The sequence below is a fragment of the Lissotriton vulgaris genome, chromosome 1_1, assembly GCF_964263255.1.
Source record: "Lissotriton vulgaris chromosome 1_1, aLisVul1.2, whole genome shotgun sequence".
Taxonomy (NCBI): domain Eukaryota; kingdom Metazoa; phylum Chordata; class Amphibia; order Caudata; family Salamandridae; genus Lissotriton; species Lissotriton vulgaris.
Window position 1 is genome coordinate 2,041,460,745 of NC_141685.1, and position 27,563 is coordinate 2,041,488,307.

The 27,563-nt window shown below is 44.8% G+C and overlaps 1 protein-coding gene across 1 annotated transcript in view; it reads right to left on the bottom strand.

The window, feature by feature from the left end:
• Nucleotides 1-27,563, bottom strand: part of ETNK1 (ethanolamine kinase 1) — a 181,856-nt gene that overhangs the window by 129,737 nt on the left and 24,556 nt on the right. The window contains exon 2 of the mRNA XM_086920366.1: nt 7,660-7,919. Within this exon, the coding sequence (XP_086776492.1) occupies nt 7,660-7,919 (260 nt within the window). The remainder of the gene's footprint in view (nt 1-7,659; nt 7,920-27,563) is intronic.

Sequence of the window (27,563 nt, forward strand, 5' to 3'; positions counted from 1 at the left end):
TCGCTTCCTCAGACAAGCAGGAACAATGAATGACCAAAGAGTAGGCCTAGGCTGCAAATTCCGTTCCACCCGCGGAATTTGGGTAATTTCGAGTTCCGCGGAGAACGCGGAATTGCCCAAAATTCCGCGATCTGCAGCTTTGCAGAATTTTTTGCTTGTTCGGGTTTTCAAAATTCATGTTTGCAAGATATTTCTCCCCGAGCACGCAAACAGCGTTCGCGAACAGGAAAAAAGCATTGTGAATGGGTAGAACAAGCAATTCCGTGTGTTCGCGGAATGTTTGCGTGCTCGCTGAGATTTTTTACCGTTTCGCTGAGCTTTTCTGTAGCGCGACTACGCAAATTTCGCCCACCCCGTAGAGCCATGCTGAAGATGAAGGAAGAGGACACCAACTGCTTTGGCCCCAGCCCTACCAGCCTGCCCTGACCTCGACCTGCTCCAGCAAAATCCTGGCGTGTCCTGCAGCCAGATGCCTCCAAGAACCCAGAGGATCTGCCCTGCCTTCCCAAACCAAGACTTTGTCTCCCATGAGCACCGGATTTGCTCACCCACAGTCTCAGTCTCTGGTCAAATTCGGGAGTCTGCACCACTCTGCACCAGCCATGGACAGAGTTTGAGTGTCCCAACACCACAAGGAGGTCGCCCCCATGATCCTGACCTGGGATTTGGTGATCCCTGACCTTCCTCAAGTCTCCAACTAAAGCCTGTAGCCCCTTTCTTGAGGATGCCCCCGACCAGAGCTGGTAAGAAAAACCAGACGCCTAAAGACACCCCTGCACTAGACATCCCACGGCCTTGGCTGTCCCAACCAATGGTGTAAACACACACAAGAGGGGTAGAGAACACAAAATAACACAATAGACACAAACAGAAAAACTCATCCGTTTGAAAAAACTGCCCTCACTCACATACTGAAGTATGAGACAAGCTTCATCATAGGGCCTGCTTGCAATACGCCCCGGTGTAGCCACACTCGGGGCGGAGCATAAGGGAGGGAAAGAAAATAATAAATCAAACACAACACAATGTAAGACCACAAAACTCAACACTTAAGACACGTAACATACAAAGTGACTGAACAGTGCATATCACCAAGAGACTGGAACTAATGGTGCGAAAAAAAAGTGTAGTTAACAGGAAGTGACTTAAAACTGGTTTGAGGATACCAGCTAAAACTTTATTTCAAGGTTCCCCCACTAGGATTAAAAAGAAGGATGGGTGGTGTCTTAAAGAAAAGATAAGGTTTCTCAAGACCCCCCTCCTGGTACTGCTAATGTCAACATGTTTCGACCGACTTACTGAGCCTCAAGAGGTCACCCCGTTCTTCTTCAGGACTGATGTCGCTCCCAGTACCACTTCTGGCCCCACCGTATTTCGGTCGGTATTCCACAAAAACTGGGTTGGTCTAATTAGATCCTGGCCCTTCTCGTCACGTGTGGAGAGTGCTCCCAATAATGTGGGAGAACATAAACTAATCAGGAACAAAAATAAAACGAGATGGTATAGACTAAATACACATTAGGCGATCGTATTACAATTCACCATTATTTCAACTCATCTGGCTATGTCCCCATTGTGGTCAGAGGAGTGGAAATACACCCTCCCGGTGCATTTGCCGATTATAGGAAATATTCCCTTCGGTCTAGGGCTCCCAATCAAATACTTAAAAAGGTGTTACAGTCAGTTATTATTACCACCATGCTGCAAGTGTACCAGACATGCCAGATGTCCCCAGGTCTCTCCTCCATGAAAAGTCATCTCACCCCTTCACTTCAAACTTCTCCCTCCCTTCAAGTTATCGTGACACCAAGCGTAGTAAACCATACCCGCTACGGTACTCACTGAGTTTAAATGGTATATAAACTCGAACTGGTGTCAGGCTGGAGGGTCTCCCAGGAGCACAACCTATGGTATAGAGAGAGGAGAAATACAGTTTAAGACCAGCTCGATGCGTGCTTCTCCATGGGGCTGGCTCTCCGAATGAGTTTCAAAACACCAAACGTTCGGTAGCCCGCCCCTGGCCCCAAGTGCGTCTCTCTCTACGTGAGGATCGTACCAGCAAACGCTCGGTAGCTTGCCACTAGCCCCAAGCGCGTCTCTCTCTATGTGGGGATCGTAACAACCAATGCTCGGTAGACTGCCACTGCCCCCAAGCACTCCCCTCACACATACGCTCTATCCAGTCTCCTTACTATTCCGAGGGCTGGCCCTGTATCTGCTGCAATTATCCCGGACCACCGCGAAGTCACCGGACGATCCATCTAACCGACAATTAAAGGTCTTTCCATGTCCCCTGCATACGTCACGTTCCGCCCACGTGATCGGCCGGCCGGGCCTCTAACGCGATGACGCACCTGAGTAGTGGACATAGGGCTGCTGGGAAATGTAGTCCTTGGCATAGTATCCACTTGTTCAATCCTCCACAGAGGTTGCCCCCACAGGAAAGCGCCCGAGGTCACCAGTGACTACAACCAATGGCCCTGCCCTGCAGAAGGGGGGAGGCCCTGTAAGAGTAAGAGACATGTACCCCCTGCCAATTTGAGGAAAGTCCGAACTAGTTAGTAAGAAAACTCACAACATGGAGATCTCCAAATTCACTCGACCCCCATTCTTGGTCAGAGCTGGTAAGGGACGGACCATTGTGGATCACCGACCTCCTGTAATAAACTGGCCCCCCATTTATCGGCTTCCCCGGACAGAGTTGTGATATCTCACAGGGGAAGTAGATGTGGGGGTGTTGGCAGATGTAGTATAGGTTGTGATCAAAACGCAATCCCTCTGCAAGGTAAATGTTCTAACAGGTACGTGCCCAATGGAGCCCTGTCCTTATACATAATAAATATGCCTTATAGCAGGGTTATAGCAAGGGATAGCTCGAATGAGGCCAGGGTTTCATCGGGAGAGGTATCCTAGAGAACCCAAGAATCTTCTAGTGCACCGTTAGTATAGAAATGGCAGTGCCTATTACTCTCTTATATCCCCAATGATACCCACTATTGTCTCCCCAATGTTTGCCACGGGATGTCATCATTTAATCCCACTAAGTGACTTTTTAGACGGTAGACCCATTTCTGCTCCCGCAGTAGCAAAGTTCTCTGGTCATCTGCCTGATGTCTTCCTAGTGGTACCTTCTCTAGAACAGTCCATTTCAGATCTTCGATGTTATGTCCTAGTTCTAGAAAATGTGCGGTAAGTTTGGTATTGGATTTACCGCACCTTATTGTGCTTCTATGTTCGGTGATACTTGTTCGCACTTTCCTGCTGGTCATCCCCACATACATTTTATTGCAAGGACAGGTAAATCGGATATATGACCCCCTGGGAATAGCAATTGGTGTGGGATCTCTGTTCCCATAGTGTGTGGAGTCCAAGATCAATAGATTGGGTATTGCGCGTGAGATGAAAACACTACATGAGCCACATCGTGTGTGGCCCATCACCCTGGGCAAGCCTACCACAGTAGTCGTACCCCTCGTTATGGCCATGTCTCTTGGTCGGGTGTGTACCAAAAGATCTTTAAGATTCTGGCTACGTTGAAAGAGAAAAGTGGTCTCTCTATGTTCAAGCCCCCTGAATTCAATATTTTCCAGTTTCGTAAAACCAGTCGTCTAACCTGCTGTGATGCTGTATTGAAGGTAGAAAAAAAAACTGTTCTTTTGGTTAGGGGTCTAATAGTTTTTGAGAGGAGAGAGTCCCGATTTGTATGTAATGCCCGCTTTTTGGCTTTTTTGATGATCCTAGGAGGGTACCCCCTTTGTTGTAATCTCTGTGTCAGGGTTTTAGCTTCCAAAACAAAATCAGTTCTCTCCGAGCAATTGCGGCGTATTCGAAAGAACTGTCCCCCACAGGCAGATTTTCTCGTAGGGACCGTGGGTGGAAGCTCTCGAATGCCAACAAGGCATTTTTGTCAGTTGGCTTGTGGAATAGCCTCGTTTTCAGTACACCCTCAATAGGTTCTATCACCAAATTTAGGAAGGGGAGGCTGGTTTTTGTGACGGTCGAGGTGAAGTGGAGGAATGGATTCCTTTCATTTAACCACTCCAAGAAGTGGTCGACTGATGTTCTGTCTCCTCTCCAAATCACCAAGACGTCGTCAATGTAACGCTTCCACATCCTCAATTGGGAGGCCCATGGACCATTGGTGTCAAGGACCGTCATATTCTCAAAGGCCCCCACATATAACCCAGCCAAACTCTGGGCAAACACACTCCCCATTGATGTCCCATGGGTTTGAAGGTACATCACCCCCTCAAACTCAAAAAAAGTCTTGGTGAGAGCTATCTCAACTAGATGTAAAATAAAGGCTCTCGGTGTTTCATAGGGCCATTCTCCCTCAAACAACAAAGTCTCCAACACCCTTAGAGTTTCCAACTGAGGAATATTAGTATAAAGGGCCTCAATGTCAAGCCCTATGAGGAACTCTACATCAGGATCAAACGGGACATCTCTCAACAAGTTCAGGGTGTCCATAGGCTTTAGGTAAAAATCACAAAACTGCAATAGATGCTCTAGTAGAGACCCTATCCCGGAGACTATTGGTCTCCCGGGAGGGGGTCTCACTGCTTTATGGATTTTAGGCAGGACATAGAAGTACGGAGTCTTCGGTAGTTTGTTAATTAAAAACTCTACTTCATGTCCCGTAATCCAATCATGTGTTCTGGCCTCTTCCACCATAATTGTAATCTCCCTTGTGATAGACTCCGTAGGATCCACAGTCTCTGATAAGTTCTGGGATCTGACAAACGGCGGATACATTCTGTACGGTAAACACTTGTGTCCAAAATTACCGTAGCACCGCCTTTATCTGCCGGTTTCAAAATAATTTCTTTATTATCCGCCAGTTCTTTCAATGCCTTTCTCTCTAATTGGAAAGATTAGAAAAGTGGTGTTGTTGGGTTAGGTTGGAAGTTTCCAAATCATGGACAACTGCCTGCTCAAAACGCAGCTATTTGAGATGGGAGTACGGCCAACTGTGGAGTAAAGGTGGATTCTGGTCACTCCATCTGGGGGTTCTTGACCAGTAAAAAAGACCTTCAATCTCAAGTTGCGAAAGAATATGGCTAGATCCTGTCGGAGTCTGAACAGGTCAGGAGGATTAGTAGGGACGAACCCCAATCCCTTGTTGAGTACTTGTTCCTGTAGTGGGGAGAGTACTTGTTCCTGTAGTGGGGAGAGGGGGTGCGAGGAGAGGTTTACTACTAAGGAGGTCCGCGGCTTGTGCTCGGTATGGCGCCCTGCGCCATGCTCCTGATCACTCGCTGCGTGATCTCCTGGTCCTGGTCGTCCCACGTTACTTGTGGTTGGCCTCTTTGTTTGCCTCTCCCCTTGTTCCGACCTCTTCCCAAAAAAGGCCCCTGAAAATTCTGGAATAGTAAATTTTGAAATTCCAGGTTCTGAAGCCTCTGGTTCTCAAATTGTTGGTTTGGGAACGGAACAGTAGGGGGGTAACCCATCATAGGCCAGTTGTATGCCTGATTGGGGTACTGTTGGAAGGGTTGCTGAAAAAATGGTGGCCTTGGGCCACGCCAGAACCCACGTCCTCTCCCTCTTCTTTTAGGCAGGAATTCATTTTCACTGCCCTCGCTGGAGCTACTGGTCGTATAATGGCGAGGACGGACATGTTGGTTACTTTTGTTGTTTTCTGCTAGTTTCTGGTCGGTATATTCCTTGTTGGTATAAGGGTATGCCTTTTCTCTAGAGAAATTTTTCAAATCCTTCTGAAGCTTTGAGATTTTAGAATGAATCAGATGATCCCTATATTCTGAAAGTTCTGTATTGATCTGATCTAATTTATGGTCAAATGTCACCATTACAATAGTTGCTTGAAGTCCTTCTACCGTTGTCTGGATTTGTATCAGAAGGGCATCGGCTAGTCGTTAGGCTGTACGAATAATTAACACTAGCCAGTCCCGGGTGCACTTCCAGGCCACCAGGGCCCAATCCCGTCTGAATTCTTCATCCTCTAGGAAAATCAGTGGTTCGTTGGTAACCAAGCGTCCCCTCTGGGTAGCATTTACCCGTTCCCAGCATCCCAACTTACCTCTCCAACCGGTGGTCACCTCCAGAAGATCTCCGTCCCGAGCCGGCAATGTTGGTTGCAACCAGGGAATCCCCACTGAAATCAACAGGCCACCAGACACCAAACCAGCACCAAGCACCCTCTGCCCCTGTGCGTTGTGGGTGCACTTTGTGGGCTAAAACGGATCCCCCTTTGCCCTGAGTCTAACACCAGGAGCTTTGCTCCCACAACCTCGTGCCACCAACTGGAGGCCCCCTATACCCCATTGGATAACATAGGTCCTCAGCACTCTGCACCCGGCCACCCTACTGCCGCTGAGGGTGCTTTGAGAGTGCATCCTCTGCCATGGGGGGAACCCTAGTTCTAACCCTAGAAACTCAACTCCCACAAACAATTACTTACCTATAAACTTCACTTACTACCATAGGATTGCACAGACTGCTTTTCTTTGAAAATTCTTTTAAAGAGTAGAGTTGGTTTGTATGAAACCTTGAAAAACTGCAAATGTCCAAATACTGAATAACGTACGGTTTGTCTAGGAAATGTCCCAGTGTTGTATTTAGGAATATCACCCTGGTTAGCAAAAGCAACTCAAAAAGTAGTACAGTGTACAATAATCAACAAAGTAACTGAAAAATAATCTTGACTGTTGACTTACCTGTAAATCAACCACCTGCATTTGAACCTGCATTCAACTGTAACTCATTGCATAAATCTTGCAAAGTAGTGTTTCACTTACCTGCACCAGGCATGGCTTGGTTCTAGAAATAAAATAACTAAATAATATTTTTGTACAAACAAATTGGTCTGAGTTCAGTCTGAGTGTTTGACATTTCTTGCATGAGTGTGTACAATAAATGATTAACACTACCCTCTGATAAAGCCTTACTGCTCGCCCACACTACCACAAATAGAGAGTAAGGTATTATCTACTTTTACCTCTGCCTACCGTTGGGTTCCACTGGACTCGGTGCGCACTAGACCTTTATTTGGCAAAGTACATACAGAGCCAGCCTCCCACATGGACTGTCACGAAGCCTAACTGAAGCGTATTTATTGTATTGGAAACATCAGATTTGCAATAGATCTGCCAACAAATAGCTAAAACTGTCAGCAGCGTAGACTATCACACTTTCGGGCCAAACATTTGTGCAGTGTTTAAGGCAAATACTGAAACATGTTAATTTGGAAATATGTGAAAATGACTAAGCAATACATTAGGGGCATACAATAGGAGCCCAATCCAATTAAGTCCCATACTTCTTCCAACACATAATTGTGCAACCTGAGAGTAACATCCCAAGAATCGCCAATCCATCCAAGTTGCACAGATTAAGGTTCAACAATTTAAAGAGCGGTGTATAAGGCAAAAAAAAAAGGATTCCTTTGCACCACATTGTAATGAATATAAACATTTGTGGAACATAGGATATGAATAAATGCTTCTGTTCCTCCAACACCATCTACTCAGTCCCTTCAGTGTGTAAAGCATTTTGCAATACACAATTAACTGTACATACAATATTACAATTGTTACAAAATTCATCAAAATGTCTGCCTCTCCTTCCCAGATAGTCTCTTACAAGAGCATGAATTCCAATAACCTGTTGGAGCTATAGAAGAACTTTTAACATACATACCTGAAAATTGTTGGGTTGCAGACATGCTCTGGATTCAAAGCTTCCCCTTGCATGAATTTATAGCATAGTCCATTATTAAAGGTGCAATATAGCTGGGGTGCACAGCCATGAGCCTGAAGTACTCGAAAACTCTTTAATTCCTGGTCTCGATCTATTAAAAGTTCAGTCTTATTTCCATAAATTCTCACCAAGACGACATCATCCATAGTTTCTCCAACGTAGCACCCAATAAGTTTATTGGTAATCCCATCTGTGAAGACCTACAGTTGAAAAGGATAAGCAGGAAAAATGGTCAAGGAAAAGAAAAAACATAGTACACCTTTATAGCTGTACAGATAAATGTGAATTTTTCTGAGACCGCCCTCCATGGCCTGGAATCCCTTTTGGTAGTTGGCTTTTAAAACTAGATATGTCAGTCTCAGAAGAATAGTCAGTAATGGTTAAATTAAGGGTGCTGTTTTTTTATTTCAAATCTTTTTTTATTTAGGATCTAAAAGACACAAAAATACAAAAAGGGTAGACATACAACAAGTGGCTCACAGAAGAGATACAGTCAGCAATGCATGGAAAAGTACAGTTGATGTAGTCGGGGAAAGTAATAAGGGGTCAGTGATATATCATACCTGTCATAAAAAAAACAAAAGGACCATACAAGTGATTATCAAATGAGAGCATTGAATAAAACTTCCATACCTACAGTCTCGATCCCATGGAGCGGATGTGACGAAGAAGAGAGAGAGGTAAGAAGAGGAGAAGAGGCAAGACAAAGGAGGACTGGGGAGGGAGAACCGAGGAAGACGAGGAGAAGGGGAAAGACCTAGCAGCAGCAACATGACTTGAAGAACATAGTTTGTTTCCGGACATCCATCATACATTACCGGGAATAATGCCCGATGTGACATCAAAGACCGGGCGAGGGGCATGGTGTATGTTATTCAGTGCGCCTAAGGTGCGTCATAACAGAGTTCCAATGAGTCAAGTAAACTCCAGAGTTTGGCGTGAAGCTTTTGCCAGGGGGATGAATGTAGGACGTCGTTGTCCGCTCCCCTCAAGGAAGCCAGCCATTCCTGCCATTGTGAGAAGGAGACATCAGAAACGCTCTTCTACCTGCTCAGAATAATTTTGCATGCCAGTGTGAGCATAAGGTCCAGGAGGTGTCTGTAATGTTCTCTAGAAATATTTGGGTCAATCGCTCCTAGCAGGATATATGTGAAGTCCCTGGGTGGTCGAAAATGGAAGGTGTGTTGGATGTAAGACCCAAAACGTTTGGAGCAACGGACAGTGAGAAAACATATGTGCCATGTCACCCACATGTGTTTTGCAGTTCCAGCAAAGGTGGCTATCCAGGAGTTTAAAGTTGAAAGGTTTCTCAGGTGTCCAGTAAGATCTGTTTATCAGCATGAGTTTGGTCTGGGAGAGTATCGGGGATATTTTATTATAGAAAGGAGTGGGGTGAATCTTGTCCCAATCAAAAGCCAGATTAGAGGAGTTTGGTTCGTTTTCCCAATCCCGCTCACACTTTCTATGTGCTCTCTGGGGGAGAGGTGATATGAATTTGTAAATTTTTGATACCATGGACCGTGCGACATTAGGTGAATTAGTCTAGTACATAGAGTAGGTTGCTGCGGTACGATGGCTCTGGCAGAGACAAGTGCTTTAAGGCGTAGAAACTTGTAAAAATCAAGTGGTTGGAGATGAAACCGTAACTGTAGGGTGACGAAAGGAAGAGGAGAGGTACCATCGTAAATGTCCTGTGATGAATTCAAACCCTTTTTAGGCCAATTTTCCCAAAAGAGGAGTCCGCCATCATCCTTCAGAGCCGGATTAAACCAGAACGATGATAGATTTGACTTGGAGAACTTTATTTTAACTTTACAGTGCTTCTCAAGGCTGAGTAGAGCCCGTTTAGTGTTGAGTAATATGTATTTGGATTGAGTAAAGGCAGAGGCATCCATAGTCATTATAGCAGAAAGTGTATTCCTGATGAGCATGGAACCAGTTCGCTCCTTGCTTGCATAAGAAGGCCGTCTGATAGCATCTGAAGTTAGGTAGACCTACAACCCCTTTGTCTTTTGGTAATTGAAGCTTCTTCAGGGAGATTCTCGGTTTCTTATCCTGCCAAATAAAACCATTGAAAAGCTTATGTATCCTGGTAAGGAAGTCATCCGAGAGCACCACGGGTAACATGCTGATTAAATAATTGACAAGGGGTGTGATCATCATTTTCAGAGTTTCCAATCTGCCCCACCAGGATAGAAACTTCGGGGACCAGCCTTCCAGGAGTGTGGATATTTTCTTAAATAATGAAGTCTCATTAATTTTTTGAGTACTAATTAAGTCTTTCTCGAAGTCAATCCCTAGATATTTAAAACTCTTCTGTTGCCAGCAAAGACCTGTGTCGCCCAGGACGCTCCTAAGCAGTTTTACTTCGGTCTTGTCTTTATTGAGTTTATATCCGGACACTTCCGAGAATTCGGCAATAGTGGACATCAGTGCCGAGATAGCCAGGCATTTTCGGACACTACCAGGACATCGCATGCATAGGCTGAAATTTTGACTAAGGTGCCTTTGAAATCTATACCTTTAATCAGTTTGTTGTTCCTTAAAGAGTAAAGGAAGGGTTCAATTGCCAAAAGAAAGAGTGACGGAGAAACAGGACAGCGTAAGGAAAAGGAGTCCGAAAGGCATCCACCCGCTCCAACTCGTGCTGAAGGATTGGAATATGAGGCCATCACCATACGTATGAAATTCGCACCCAGATTAAATTTATGTAGAGTGGCTTCCAAGTAGGCCTAGTCAACCTTATCGAAGGACTTCTCGGCGTCTAGGGTCACGGCCACAGTGGGGAAATTTGTCATCTTCGCTCTTTCTAAAATGTGCGCAAGGGTTCGAGTATGATCTCTCGATAGTCTATTTTTGAGGAACCCTACCTGTGAAGGATGTATCAGCTGGGGCAAGACCGATTGAATCCTTTTTGCCAAAACCATGGAGTAGATCTTGCAATCAAGGTTGATCAGTGATATCGACCTGTAATTCTTAGGGGCGGATGGGTCCTTCCCCTCTTTTGGTAGAACTGCAATAATTGCTTCTGCCGGCGTGCCATGAACCTGGCCACTTGTGTTGAAATATTCGTAAAGGTCCTTGAGTGGTTCCGTCAATACAGACGAAGAGCTCTTATAGAACGTAGCACTGAACCAGTCAGGGCCCGGAGCTTTCCCTGTTTTGAGGGATTTAACGGCCTGTACAATGTCTGTTTTGGAAATGGGGCGGTTGAGTGCAATTTGGTCTTGGTCTGTGAGAGCCGGGAGTTTACATTTATCAAGTTATGTCCCCACCTTGGAGCTATTAATATCTTTGTTTTTACTATATAGGTCATTGTAGAAATCCTTAAATAAGTCAGCAATTTTGTTGGGATCCGAATGGGATGTTCCTAATTTGTCAACTATGCATTTGATAGTTGATTGTTGTAGTTTTAATTTTAGATATGAGGCAAGGCTTTTACCCGCCTTGTTAGTATGGCACAGCCTAAAGTTTTTATGATGTTGAAGCCAGATTCCTGCCCTTTCACTAATGATTTTGTTATACTCATATTTTTTGTTCATTAAATCAGTGAGGACCAACGGGTCTTTAGAGATTATATGGCGTTTCTCAAGGGCAGATATCTCCTCTTCTAGTCGTGATAGGGTAGAGTTCGCATATCTGTTCATGGCTGCACGTATTTTGATTATTACCCCTCTAATTGTCATTTTAAGTGCTTCCCACCTTGTAAGATCTGTGGTGTCCCCTTTTTTATTGTGGCTAGTCAGTGATTGCTGTTTCTATGGCAATCCTGTGTGCTTCCTTTTTCAGTACCGGGTCGTTGAATCTCCACAAGGTCGTTTTCTTGCCCATTTTGTGTAATGCCAGAGTCATCTTAAGGCATGAATGATCGTAGATCACGCGCGCTTCAATGGAGGTGTTTTCAATGTCCCCCTTAGAGTGAGCAGGTAATCTATACGTTGAGTATGAGCCATGGGGTGAGGAGTAAAAGGTGTAACCTCTGCCTGTTGGGTTGATCAGCCTCCATGAATCAACTAGATTAGAACGAGTACAGAGATTGAGAAGTGCTTTATGTGAGTTGGTCGGCCGGAACGGACAAGGCGAGTCTCTGTCTAGCAGGGGACCATAGGGAGATTTAAGTCACCACCCGGGATATGTTTTGCGGTGTCTGGGATCGTGTCAATGTGGGAGCCAAGTTCCTTCCAAAAATCTTGGTCATCTTTATTGGGGGCATATACATTGGTCACATAGAACTCCTTCCCACCCTTTGTTAGTTTAGTAGAGACCCATCTGCCTTTAGTGTCCACACTACTGTGTAAAACATCTATGTTGGCTCGCTTCGCAATGAGAATGAGGACCCCATTCTTTTTGCCCAGGGCGTCACACCCAATCGCCTCACTATAGAGTTTGTTTTTCATAGAATTGAATTGTGACGAGTCTATTTTAGTTTCCTGTAGCAATATAGTTTCACCCTTCTGTTTGTATAGCTAATCCAGGATTTTCCTCTTTTTAATTGGGTGATTGATACCCTTAACGTTGAGTGATACTATTTTTATAGTCTGCTTATCCGTTGCCATCAAAAGAGAAGAAGGTGAGTGATCTTGTAGTCAACATGGTATGCATAGCATGAGATCTGCATAACATCATCACGCTTTCGTAGGTGCGGCCTCGGACCCATGAATAATATGAACGGGCGTACATGTGCACACATAGAGCATTCTCATCATTACCAGTGTGTAGTACGTTGCTGCAAGGATGCGGAGACAAAAGGTGAAGAGGGAATAGAAACAAGAGTGAAGACATGAAAGGAATCACACATGAAAATAAAACCAAAATCCCTATCCAACGCACCCACAACCCCAACCCACCCACCCCACCCAAACAATGCACCAGGAGCATGGCGACCAAGGAGAAGCAACCACAGTAGCTACCCTCCTCCGTGGCGAAAACTAAGTAACCTGCTTATAAATGTAGATAAAACAGTGTTTACGGAAACAAACATTGTAAACTGCAGGAACCTGTCAAGAACCTGTCGGAAACATAATGCCGTAAAATAGCATTCGTGACTAGTACGACCATTATGTTTGCAGTTAAACCAACCTAAGGCAATAGACGTAACCTAACCCATACTTCTAACAATGCTTCGTGGATAGAACATTATTTGCTGAAACGAAGATTATGGGCTTCATGAACATGTAACGAACGTGTCAAGGCATAATGCATCCTATTTGCATGCGTAATTAGTGCAACATTTATATTTGTACTAACCCAACTTAAGGCAAATAACCACAGCCTTCCCATACATGTAGCAAAACCTTTGTAGATGAAAACCATAGAGCTAAAGTTCTACAATATCAGCTGAAGAGATAGCATATATGCCCACCGGATGCATGTTAAATGTCTATGGCAAACATTATGTAGGAACAACACTCATTACTATAGGCTTGAACCTCCATCCTATTCAAGAAGAGTTTGAAAGTTAATGTAGCCAAGCTGGCGAACAAGTCTTATATAGTCATACAGCTTACATCATAGGTCAAAGGCAACTGAGCGTTCATAATCCCCCATCATATTAGATACCTGAGCGTTCATGATCCCACAGCATATTATGTGTCAATGGCAAACATTCTTTAGCAACAACATTCATTCCTATATGCTTGAACCTCCATCCTATTCAAGAAGAGTTTATGGACATACAGTATACATCATAAGTCAAAGACACCTGAGCGTTCATGATCCCCGGTATATGATAAGAGACAGATCGTCCTACCAATCCTTCAGGCAAAACTCCAACCTGAGATAATGAGGACAATGGAGTTGATAATGCCTCTTGAGTTATACATGAGTGTTGAGCTAGTCCACGACTCCCCAGTCCATCGTGTTATTAAGTCAAGGACCGATAACATCTCTTGGCGACCAGGCTAGCAAGAGGGCAGAAAGACCAGTTATTGTAGGGACATGGATGAGCATGTTCTTTCAGTGCATAGGGCGCAGTTTTAACACATTAAATGGGATCCTTGGTTAATGGCCCTACTCACCTTCCCAAAAACAGTCCTCTCATTTTGCTTGCTCTCCTAAAAGATGCTCAGACATTTCAAATGACATGTATTTCCATTCTGTACTTTATGCCCAACATGTGCCTTTGCCACATATTATGCCATGATGCCTCTCCCACGGTCTCTACAATTCAAGGCAGCCTCCTCTCACTGCCTGCGCCCTTACTTCTTTCTAGATGGTTGCGTTATCTTGATCAAATGTTTTGCAGATCTGCACATGCCTTGGTGAGACTTGATTTGAAACCCACTACAAACGTGAAGTTAGTTACTCTGGGACATGCATCTATAGAAAGTGAAAACCTCTTATTAGCTATCTCAGTTCCTGCAAGAAGGGTGAATCCTTTCCCTGCAGATAGGACACACAGTTGCTCTTAAAATAATTAAGAGAAGCTTTTAAAGTTGACCGTTGTCTGCTATTGAATCTTGAATAAAGGATTAGCACAGCATTTTTTGGAGGGGGATCTACCCCATATCCCTTCCAAAACGAATGTCTTGCTCCTTCTTCTGCCGGTTTTGTTAGTCTTTACTGGGCAAAAAGCCAAGTCCAGTTCCTGCTTTGAATGGCAAGTTATACGCTTTACTGCCGCTGAAACTGTGATTCACTGTTCTGTTCCCGCTGAAGCTGCCATGCACAGCTTTGCTCCTGCACCGAATGGAAAGCTTTGGAGTAATTCTTCTTAATGCTTGCCTGCCCCCTCACCCTCAACCATGCTGTCCTTTTGGAGCACTTTTGAAGTGCATTGGGGTGTTTCTGGAGGACCGATAAGGACTGTCGCTCAACCAGTCAGCTGGCGTTGCGAATTAGTGGTTGTAATCCTCCTTGTGTGGGATATGTGGCTACAAACAGGCCCCTACCCTCCAGCCGCCCTTCCCCAGAATAGTCTAGAAGTGGGTTGCTGGTAAAAGTGGTGTGGCGAATCAGATGCCAGCACTGGTCAGGATAATAATTTGTTTTCCAGTGTGTGCTGGAGGAATATTAGCAGGCTATCTTGAGCAGTAGGAGAGATTCATAGGGATATATATCAGTGAACCAGCCAAATGTGGAAAAGTGGTTTGTTTTTACTAAAGAAATCACATTATATAGGATTTGCGTTCTACATAGAAATAACGCGAAATGAATAAAGTGTACCCATAAGAGTAGATAGTGAAATGTAAGAGTTCATAGAGTTCACTGAGACCAATGAGATGGCTGGTGCTAGAAGGAAAATCAATAAGCCCATAATTCATAAAGGAAAAGTGTGAGGCCCAACTGTTGGTGGTGAATAAAAGTGTGTCCAAAATGACAGAAGGACCTCCTATGGGTGATTCTGGGTCCCCGTTAGTTGTTTCCCAAGACTCCTCAATAAACAAACAAGCATTTGCAATGCAATAGGTCTCGCATTTGCGAAAGTTTGAGCTAATGGCATTGTAAATGACAATGCCATTTATTTATCGGTTTGTAAAAAAAAACACAAATAAAAAAGGCAATGTCATTTTCAATGCCATTAGCTCAAACTCTCGTAAATGTGAGACCTATTGCATTGCAAATGCTGGTTTTAAAAACTTTCCCAGTTTGTTGTGCTTCAGGCTACACAAACATGGAACAAAAGGCCTGTGTGCATTTGTAGATGCCTATGTTTGCAGACTGTAGCACATTAAAACCATACCTATTGGATTTGCCTTTGCTATCGGCGACTTTATTCTTTCCTTTCTAACATATTACAGCCGCAAACAGGCGAATTTGAACAAACCTTCAGCAGAAACAGTTCTCCCACACCGGAAGCGAACCGGTTGAACGGTTTGGTTATTTCTCAGCAGCAGTACCGGTCTACAACAACAAATTGTTCTGTATTAACAGACACCACTAACCCTCTATGCAGTCAGATACACATTTCGCAGCCTTGCCTTTGCCAGTGTTTACCACGAGCAATCGGGGACTGAAGGATTACGAGAAGATCTACTGAGGTAGGTTTGTGTGCACATCTAGGTTATCAACAGCCCGGTCATTGAAAGCGCTCGCAGCACACTGAGCACAACACTGCAGGCCCACATGCCTTACAGAGGTCCCAGTGGCTGCCCTACACAAACGTGTGCTGCGAGTAACAGTGGTGTTTAGTGATTTCTGTGCAGAGCATCCTTCTGAATAATTAATTCAAAACATGCACCCTGCAAAGGACAGTATGATTTGTGGTCAGGCACAAAGAGCTGATTGCATAAGGATGCCTGCATCCTCGCTCGACACCTTTGAATACCAGTGTAAATGCCAACAGTGGCACGCCAGGACAGGAGCATTGATAGCAGGCTTCCATATAAAGCACCCACATGTGGTGGGATGGGGCAGTTTAGCTACTTGCAAGGGGGAAGGGCGGGTGGGGGTGGCACCACCAAGGCCAGACCGCTTATGAACGAAGACCCACATGCTTATCTCTAAATCTCTCGACCCCAAGGCACCCGACCCAAAGGCACCCAATCCATCCATTAAACAAGACGTCAGCTGTTGATTTATTTAGTTGCTTCGCCGTGAAATGGATTAAAAAAACAAGCAAAACAGAAAGCAACTTCACATCCGGCGCGGGGAGGAGACCTGGGAGGGCAAGGGCTGGAGGCCGAGGGCTGGGAGGCCGAGGGCTGCCCCGGCATGCGCGGTACCTGCAACTTGCGCGTGCCCTGCAACTTTCGCGGGCGGCGCGTGCAGCCGGCGCAGGCAGCGCCTGTCCCCTTCCGGGGCTCTCGTGCTGAAGAGAGAGCCCCGGCGCCAGAGAGAAAGAGAGGCACACAGTAGTGCGGGGCTCCCATGCCTATGGAGAGAGCCCGGCATCGTGCAGCCAGCAGAGAGGATGAGTGACACACCGCCTTGTGGGACTCCCATGCCTATGGAGAAAGCCCCACATCGTGCAGCCAGACGTGTAGAGCGAGCTGGAGTGCTCCGGCCGCAGACAGCCACCGTTGAGGAGGATCCTCCCCCGCAGACCAGGCGATTCTCAATTTGTGCCGATGAAGGCACAGTATCAATGTTTATTTCCTGAGCGGACCCGCCATTGCGGCCCGCTCCAACGATGGGGCGAAAGTGAAACTGCATGCTGGTTTGCCTGGGAAGCTGGACAGGAGATGTGCGCGTGCCTGTACGTGCGTGTCCACAGACCCCAATCGCCTGCGTGTGCCCCGGTCTGTACCATTTGAGAGGCAAGTCGCTCACAATACGTCTCTCTAGCGCTTTGCGCTGCGTTGCCAGGTGCGAGACCTAAAAAGGATGAGAGGGTGAACTAATAATACGACAGCTTTATCTGGAAATAAGTGTTGGGGGATTGCGCAGCTTTAAAGGGGCACTAGTTTGAACCAAATCCGAATTCAGAGATGGATCACTCTGGAGGAGGGTGAACTAATAATACAACAGCTTTATCTGGAAATAAGTGTTGGGGGATTGCGCAGCTATAAAGGGGCACTAGTTTGAACCAACTCCGAATTCAGAGATGGATCACTCTGGAGACTTAGGTGTATGGTTACCTACGTATTTAGAAGATCCAATTTTGAGATGCATTTTCCAGAACCAAGATTCTCAAGATCACCTCAGTTCCCAAAGGCAAACTCAAATCTCAGTGCTAAAAGCTAGGGAAGTGAAGACACTATTTTTGGGACAGCCACATTGGGTAACATAAAAGAATTGGGAAGTAATGAAAATATGAAGAGAAAGTATGATAGTTTGCAAGGTCTTTCCTCCTCTTTCAATGCTACAGAAACAATGTCATCTTCTATGCTAGACATGCTTCTTTTTAACGGAAAAAACCCTATGGGCTATATAAAATCATTGTTTTTACAATGATGAAATAAAATCAAAAACCAGACTGTTAAATATCATTGCATGTGAATAAAGGGAATTGTATGCTATTATTACTAGTAAGGGGCGGTTGAGTTAAGCCTCAGTGGAAAAGCAAAAGGTAAGAAGTGCTGATGCATGCATGGAGGAAGCAGGGACAAAGACAGAAACATCAGTTTATATTTCTTATAAACCTTTGTTAATAAGAAGGCATGGTGAGTGGCCTTATTATAAAAAAAGATCTACAATAAGAAGCAGTAGACCAGCTGGTCAAGGAAAGTTGCAAGGAGGGAAGCCAGCCCTTTCCGCACCCCGCAAGGAAACTGTATATTTTCAAGGGACGAGAGCAAAAATAAATAGAAATGGTAGCTGAATAAGGAAAATATATACTACAAGCATTGGCATAGCCAATAGGTCCCACGTTTGGGACCTTATAAGTATTTAGTTATGCAGCACAATATCCGTGGTGCAACAACATCAACTGTTGCATGGCTAACCACTTATAAGGTCCCAAAGACGAGACCTTTTGGCTATGCCAATGCTTGTTTGTTGTTAATTTTTTTACTGATCCGAGTTGGATCAGCAAGTTAAAAGAAAACAAGGGTACACGGAGCCCGCTGCCCAGCATCTCCCTACTGCAGGAACTTGCAGTGTAGGCCCTGAGGCAGCAGTGCGGCTCCTCTTCATAGCTGGCGGATGAGTTGGCAGTAATCGTCCGCCCACCCAAGAGCGCCATGCACTTCCTCAGCTCCAGGTCCCCGCACTGCAGCTGCAGGCCCTAGCTCTTCATACACAGACCTCGAAATCACTCGCTCAACATCTGCAGCCCAATGGTAACTATGAGGCCCTGGCAGGAAGACAGGAGGGCGACTTTTCTTGGGTGCAGAGCGGGGATACAAGGCTCCTACTCCGTTGCCATATTGGACACACCCCATTCTCCAATGTTATGAAGGAAATCGAGTAGTTCTTTTGAAAAATGTGTCAATCTTATTTCGGTTTTCGTTTAAATCATAAAAGATAACAATAAAATTTAATTAAAACACATGAAATTAAAAGAATTAATAAGCCAAAGTCAAATATTTAAAAAAAGTTATTCAAAAATAGTGTAAATAATCTACAGTTATTGCATACGAAATAATACCCAATGTTAAATATTCTTTTTTGGTAAAAACATTTGGGAAGTTGCCCTCTATCCAACTGCAAGCACGAACAATAAAATTCAGAGCCAAAGTCAGGATTTCAACCTCAGAAGCATGCAGCTCGTGTTAGCTATCCTAACAGCCATTTCCTATATTGATGATGTAGGTGGCCCAGTTTATTGTGTTCTATTTGTCAGCTGACTAACACGCCTCTGAGCACCCCACCCTGTTGAGAAGTGTTTAGGTTGGTATCAGGAGGCTCTTAGAGCCAATCATGTCCAAGAGATAGGCTCCGATTGTGAATGGAAAGAGCAAATAGAATAAACACTTGATATAAAGTACTAAAGTGGATCTTTCTTTCGTTTTTCTAAAGTTAAGCTGCATTCTTGCCCAGTCCCTGGATCAACTCATCAGAACATGAATTTCAAGATGTCTATGAAAAGCCATAACTATATTTCTCCCGCGGAGACGAGGAAGCCGGTGGCAGTGGCTAACTATCTGCTTTGCGCTGTGGGACACAAGGACTACTCTGTGAGCGCTGAAAACGAGCGTATTTTAAATTAGCGATTTACTGCTATTTTTAAAACTTTACTGTGTAAACTTAAAATTGATTTTAATTGTGTGCACCTCACTTCTGGGCTGAGTGAAAGCTCGGGGGTCACTCACCTTCGCTACTGCCGCCCCGGTCCGCTGCGTCCATTCTGGGCATTTGTTGCGGAGGGCGAGCTGGAGCCCAGCACTTCCGGGTTCTGTGGGGTCAGGTCAGCGCTCTAGCTGCCACTCCTCTCCCTATAAATGTGTATGGGAAAGCGGACGCGCAGCGGACGCGTGCAGCGGGCGCGACGAAGGCGCGCCGAAGTCTCGCCTAAGTCACGCCCTTCTGCGCCCGTCCGCGGTCGAACGGGGTTCGGGGCCACGACCCCTGTGCAATCTGTGCCTTCCCACATACGCTTTGAAAGACAACAACTGTTAGATGTATGCCCCTCTAATGCGGGAATGTGCTGGCATATGATGGAAGCACTAACTCTTCGAAACTGCCCTATGTGCCCCTTCAAATTTCTAAGAGAACCAGCTAGTGAGGCTGACAAAGGAAGGGTCATCGGAGGCTTGCTAAATTGCAGATCATTAAGCAAGCACAACAATCAGATATGGGATCTCCTCTTGGATGAGAGGATGGATGTTCTTTTCCTAACGGAAACATGGCTTAGTGAACACTCAGACCCTGATATAATCGAAGCTATCCCGCCAGGCTATTCTCTCATCAGATTAGACAGGAAAGGCGGGAGGAGCGGAGGAATCGCCATTGTCATAAAGGCCCCGCTTGAATGCACTCTTGTGCCCTTGCAAATAGATAACTGCGAGGCCGGCCTCTTTTCTATTAAACTTGGACCCCAACACACTATCGGGAATCCTTGTATATAGACCCCCCGGGAAGCTTAAGGAATTCAAACCCAATTTAGTGGAGGCTATAGCTCACCTAGCCATTAGAAAGAGTAGACTCCTGATGTTAGGCGACTTTAATATCCACTTGGAGGATGAACTATCCAAGGAAGCTACAGACCTAAAGCAAGACTTGCTGGCCCTACAACTAGTACTAAATAACAAGGTCCTCACCCATATACATGGACACTTATTAGACCCTGTTTTTAGTAGTTGGAATGGAGTAAGAGTGAATCAGCCCATTCCTGTTCCCTGGTAGGACCACTTTTTAATCCCTTTCAAAATCCACTGCCCACATACAGACATTCACAGAGGAGAAAAAAAACAGCTATCCAAGACGGAAATGGAAGCGTTTTTCACAATACACCTTTAGTCAACTCTAGAGTTAGGGGGCCCACCAGGAGGCGCTGATTGCGAAAGCGCAAATAGCAATCTTGAGAAGCGTATTTTAAACGCTCTAGATGCGTCAGCCCCGATGTGTCCATCAAAAACAAAAAGCCGAGATAAAAAGTCTGCCCCTTGGTTTACGTCCGAGTTGCAGAATGCCAAATCAGAATGCAAAAAACTGGAGCGCAAATGGCGAGTTGATTTTTGCCCTCAAATTAAGACTACGTACAAGGAGGCACAGAGAAAATATAAAATCACACTTCGAAGAACTAAGGTGGTACATTATAAAAATCGTATTGAGGAGGCAGAAAATTCCTTGAGAGAATTGTTCAAAATTTTTAAAGAAATCTCAGTAGTAGTAAATACTAACACTCCAGAAAACGATTCAGCCGCAGAATGCAACAGAATAGCCAACTATTTTGCTGGAAAAGTCCAAGATATCTACGCCACCTTCTCAGGCGGCATAATCTGTGGACGTGACTTTGAGGAAAAAGTAGGGGCAAGCAGGGTAGAGAACTGTCTCAGAGTCTTCTCTGTACCCCCTGCAGAGATACTAACCAACATCTGTCAGAGTATCAAATCTGGTTCCCCTAGAGACCCAGCACCTCCTCGGATGTTGGGGGAAAGCCTCTCGGTGCTGGAACCCTATATCAGGCATGTACTTCAGGTCTCTTTTGCCTCCGGTACTCTCCCTGATGATTGGAAGAAAGCGATAGTTCTTCCCATCAAAAAGAAACCAAACGTTAGCCTTGAAGTGCTCGAAAACTTGAGACCCATCTCATTACTGCCGTATTTGGCCAAAGTGGCAGAGAAAGTGGCCAACACACAAATAATGGCTCCCTTGGAGAATAACAACCTCCTGCACCCCTCTCAATCAGGCTTTCGACCGGGCTTCTCCACTGAGACGGCCCTGTTGAGAGCAACAGAGACCCTGCGGCAAGGGGCGGACTCCGGACATACCATGGCACTGATAATGCTTGACCTCAGTGCAGCGTTTGACACTGTAGCTCATTCCATCTTGCTACAGTGTCTAAACAAAGCAGGGATCACGGAGTCCGCGCTAAGCTGGTTGAAAGCATTCCTTACTGACCGTAGTTTTCAGGTCCAAAGGGGCTCCTTCAAATCCTCTGCCATAGCACTAAAACAAGGGGTGCCCCAGGGCTCAGCACTGAGTCCAAGCTTGTTCAATCTGTACATGGCCCCCTTGGCAGAAGTGGTGCAAGCGTATAGAGTGGAGTTAGTCTCCTACGCTGACGACACCCAACTGCTGATCTCTCTGTCCCAAGCCCCTGAGACAGCTGCATCCAACTTCAAGGCCTGTATGCAGGCCTTAGCAGGATGGATGAATTCACACTGTCTAAAGCTCAATGGCTCCAAGACGGAGGTTATGGTGATTGGAGGAAGCAACTCTAGCTGGACAGTGGACTGGTGGCCAACATGTTTGGGCACGCCCAATCCCAGTAAGGAGGCAAAGAACCTGGGAATATGGGTTGATCCCAAACTGTCCTATGAGGGCCACGTTAACCGTTTAGTGGGAAAGTGCTTTGGGATATTGAAAATCCTCAACCACACATTGGATTTACTCCCGCTGGAGGCTCGACGCACCATGGCCCAAGCCCTGGTCACGTCCCATATGGACTACGGCAATGTGCTGCTTTTAGGCACCACAGAAAAAAACCTAGGGCGATTGCAAGTCCTCCAAAATACTGCCGCCCGTCTAGTGCTGAGACTTCCTAAAAGAGCAGCTTCTAAGCCAGCTCTTGCAGCGCTATACTGGCTACCAGTCAGAAAGAGAGTGATGTATAAAGCACTCTTAATATGTCACAGGATTGTATGGCATAAGGCTCCATCCTATCTTTCTGAACTGGTACATATTTATGAGCCAACTAGAGCACTACGCTCAGTAGGAGCGGGTCTGCTAAAAATTCCCCACGTCAAAAGAGCTAAATTGGGTGGGCGCTCGTTCAGACTGCTGGCAGCCAGCAACTGGAACAAACTCCCGATCAGCCTAAGATTAGAAGGATCTGAAATCAAGTTCAGAAAACTTCTTAAGACCCACTTGTATAACATCTAACTTCACAGCTGAACTGAGGAGTTTTTGCCAGCTCTGAGCAACTTCCCTCTCTCCGTAGCGCGGGGACACGCCGAGATGGCGTCACCAGGCGCTTTAGAAATCTCTTTATTATTATTATACCGAGAGGCTGCTAAGCAGGTCTTGTCACCTTTAATCTGAAGCAGATCAGTCAAGAACTGCCAAGGCCATTATCGCGACAAAGCAATATTAGGGATTCCCGTTTTTGATTAATCATTTACAGTCACTGTAGATAAACTGCAAGTCATAGAATAAAGCCTCTAGTGCAATCACAAATACAGGAGGATAGCTCGTCTCTAGTTCTCCACTGACCCAGTGGATTCAATTCAAGAGTCTTACAATGCTTCATAAATCAGTCTCTATTAACACAGTAATTTACTCGTGCAGTGTCTACTTGTCCTTTCGCCTCCTGGTTTGCAAAAGTATTGAGTAAGAATCATTTGGGCTACAGACAGAAATAACGTTCATCAGAAACCGAACACAAGTCAAGAGATTAGATTAAAAAACAATAAATGTCACGAAAATAATCTGGGATGGAGTTCATAATTAGCCACCTAGAAACCAAAAATATTTCTTCACATAGCAACCTTGCCTGTGTGACTAGCCTTGACTGCATGGAACGAGACATGATGTGAAACCACTTGGACTATATATTTTTATGAGGCATCTTATATGTCTGCTTTAAACAACATATAAAGGGTGCTCTAATAATATTTACGTAGTGGGCGAATTGCAGTTTGGATGTGCCACAATAAGTATAAATCGTGTTTAGTTGAATTCACTGAACAATGAATCTTGGTGCCTTGCTTAGGACGTTAGTGAGCTCACTATGTGTTTATATAGATTATCACTAAATCACAGCACTGCTTCAAAACATGACGTTTGACTGCTTTCTACAGGGACAAAGTAGGTGCTGCTGTTGGCCAGAGCTTTGCTTCTTCCTCTCCACTGCACTGTTTGAAGACCACTGTTTATAAAAGGCAGTGAGTGTCACTGTTAAGCTGTTGGGCCCCTTAAAATGAGGACTTTTAGCAAAACATGCACTTTAATCAATGGAAATATATAATTTCTATTCAACCAACAAGACTTTGCATGCGAACATATTTAAGCCATTGAATAGTGAAACACAAAGTACCAGAAAACAGACATGTGCTTGTTCAAAGGTATGACACGCTTAAAGGCATTAAGTAACAAAAGATTACTCTAAATGTTTGGGTTTTATGTTACACAGTTGACATATAGCCCGTCTGCCATTTAAACAGCTTTTAGGTGCCGACAGATCTCGGCTTTCCTACAGTCCAGTAAATACAGGCAGGTAGACGAATGCCGCCCGTGCCTTGCGCATTCATGTCTTATTCCAGCTTCCTGTGCGATTTATTTATTAGACCACTACCATATATGGGGTGTGTTTGGGGCGAGGGCACTTTTAGTTAGCTCATGCTTTATGGGTTATATGTGAAGGTATACGGGAGTCAGATAAAGAACTATAGCACATGCCAGTGAAGCCTAAAAGCGCAAGGTAGCGTTGATTTACTTCTTTCAACTGCAAGGCTTCAAAGCCGCGTCCTCAAGGCTGCGAGAGGCGGAAGCAAGAGAGAGATGGCGGGCAAATGGGAGGGATGGACCAAGTCAGGAAGGTACCCTCTAGCACACATCGGTGACGGTGTAACCACGCAACCCAACCCATTAACCAGAAACAGGGGACTGGGACACTTTACCGGGTGAACCTGGCAAAGTGTTGGCCCAGGAGTCATAGATGTGTGATCACGGTCTAATTCTACAGCGGCCTTGTAAGCAACACTAGCGATCTGCCTGGAAGAGGCGCAGAGTTGGGCAGTGAGCTCGCCCTGGCGCCTGCCTCTTTTGTTAGGATATTTGCAATGCCCACCTTATGTATCCGCTTGAGGGCCATGGGAGAGGCCGGCAGACTGTGCGGCTGTGGGACGTGCTGGATACGGAACCTGCTGTCGCCGGTAGTGGAAAGGAGGATCGGTGACTCACCGGCTTCTCCTCTCAGTTTCGGCAGATTCCCCTGACTCACTGACACTGGGCGTTATCCGGAGCAGCCCGGCACTCTTGTCTTTTGTTTCCGCTTTTACTTATAGGCTGCTTGACCTCGTACCGGTATGCATGCAAGGAAATGCAATACGCGCTGTCAAAACCTGGTCCTGCCCCTCGTCTGCAGCCGTCGCTGCGTCGCCCTTGCTCGAGCTTCGGAGGGAATGGGTAACTTTAATAGTATACTAGTAGTAAAAAAAATACTGCGTTAAACATCTTGGGCGGCAGCGACTCTTGGGAGCCGAGGAAATCCAGATAGAACAAGGAGGGTCCTCCCAGCAAGGAGAACGAGGCAACAATGACGAAAACCGCACGCACAAGAAAAAGAAACAAGGGGCGGGAACAGCTACCGAATCCCTCCCCTCCATGACTCCGTGACTGGCCTCGTGGTTGCCGTAGCAACGTTTCTGGAAATCGGTTTGCGACACCAGAAGTCAGGTCACGGAGTCCCGAAAAGGAGGGATCACAGCCGGACAAATCATCTGGACAGGGGCATTGTCCAATGGCAGGCCTCCATTTCGCGAGGCCGGCCAATGGCAGAAGGGGCGTAGTGTCATGCCCCTTCTTGTTTACAAGAACTCTTGCCTGCAGCAGCGCATGCGCTGCAGCGCAGGCTTCGACCTAAAAAGGGTTAAATAAAGGAGCAATCATTTTACAGAAGAAGAAAACAGAAGAAAAGTTTTCCCAAGAGCAGTGTGGCAACATTTTCACATGAGGGGTGTGGGTCGGGGTGGGGTGTGGCTGGGGTCCCCCAAAAAGATGACACATCGGGCCAATACGTAGGTAGAAGGGAAAGGGAAAATAACGAGTAGACAAAGTCCCTGTAGTACACTTTAAAAGAAAGAAGGATTATAGAAAATACCCAAATATGGTAGAGAAGGTAAAAAATGCGCCATGGCTAAATCCAAAGGGTGTAAATTAAGATGAATTCATAAGGAAACAAGCAAAAGATTATTTTGTGGAAAGAGAAGATGTATACCTCTATGTAGCTATTAGTAGAGTTAGGGAAAAGGTGGAAAAAGATAAAACCCTTAAAAATGGGAAAACTGTTGCAAGTCTTTGAAAACTGTGGTGACCTTTAAATTAATCATATTAAAGTCATATAAATAAGTAGGGTTTGTAAATGATTGGCAGTAGAAGGAGATGACAAAGATCTATTTATTTTCCCCTTTAATGAAAGGCCTGGTGCTGAAAGCGGAGAAGGAACTGAATAAAAAAAAAAGGTGTAAGGATAGCTTGCAATAAGAAGATAGATAAGTTTGGTAGTCGTGAATGTTTAAGGAATTGCACAGCCCTAACAACAAAACAAATTTTTGGATGAAGAGCCTGGAAGATCAAAAAAATAAGTGGATGATGGGGAAGGGGACCACATAGTTACAGTTCATAAGTCACGAGATCCAGGAGTTAAGAAGGGTAATTACTTTACAACCCCGAGTATTGAGGAATGCACCACAACTATACCAAGAGATTTCAACAAGAATGAAAGTACTCCGCACTACCAAAGGGTTTTATTTTGGAATGCTCATGGTCTTAAAGAGGTTAATGAAACTTAAGATTTGGGGCAAACTAAAACCATGATATGATGTGATCTGTCTTCAAGAAACAAGGGTGTGTGGGGAAATCAACATTTAAAAAAAGAAAAGAATATATTTTTTTAAGTTTGTACATGTATATACTGCAGTGTTCCTGAATTAGTTTGGGCGAGCGTCAGGGTGTTTAGCGTGTTTGGCTTCAGTAACAATTGCAAAAGAGGTTACCACACTAGAAGCCAAACATGACTGGATTCAAGTTAGAGACGTGAAATGGTTTCCAAAAACGGCATAGCTGGAGTCTACTGTGTAAGGGAATGTCTGGGTTTTTGGGTGATAAGTTGCACAATGATACTCGGATGCTTAGACTAGAAGAGTATCTGTGTAAGTTATTAATTCAAGCTCCGCAAAGTTTGGTTATGCTTATGCGTGACTTCAATGCTAAATTGCACCGTAAAGAGGAAGAAGGAATTTGAGGGCAGAAGAGGGGTTAAATACCACTCTAATATGGTATTCCCCAAGCAGTTTTTAATCATCAGTTAATGGCAACACTTGACAAAAAATGTAAGCAGGCATTAGATAATTTGGGACTGATTTTTTTTTGAATGGGTATTTTAATACTAATAACCCGTGAATAGAACTTTCAAATTCAGGAAACAAGAATACCCCATTACTTATGTGTATGTTCCTATTTAGCAATTTGATTTAGTTTCAGGATTTAGCGTATTGCAAGAGAATGGTAGTGGCCACTTCCCTTTAAGCATGGACCTTCGGTTAGAAATAATCAAAAGTATAAGATATTAAATTCCACTTTGAGTTGAATGCACCAGAAGAGGTATAGTTTGCCTTGGAGAGAAGAAAATGGACCTTTGTGCACAATTACAAATAGGGTTAGACTTTTGGAGACAAAGGGAAGCGCCCACAAATATTTGGAATTGTTATAATGAACTTTTGTTAAGAGTGGTATCATGCTTAAAGGTAGAATACAAGAAAGTAAAAGGTATGTAAAAACTAAAATCATGCCATGAAAGTGCTAAGAGTTTGACACTCCTTGTCAGAAGGACAAGAGTAAGCTGAGAAGAATGAGACCTGGGAGAAATCAGCTTGCAGCTGGATAACACAAGGCATAATTAGGGTAAAACAGGACTATAGTTTATTAAATCAATCAAAAATATGGGAATTTTAGAAGGAAAAATTGGAAAATATGGCAAAGGTGATTCGATCTATAGATCCCAGGAACTTTGGGAAGAGTAGTGAACAGAGGTAGAGTAAGGGATACAGAGATCAACCCATATTGGAGTATAAATAGGACAAGGGCTTTCTGAAGATTATCTCAGTCAAGAAGATCAAAGAGTTCATTATGGCACTAAA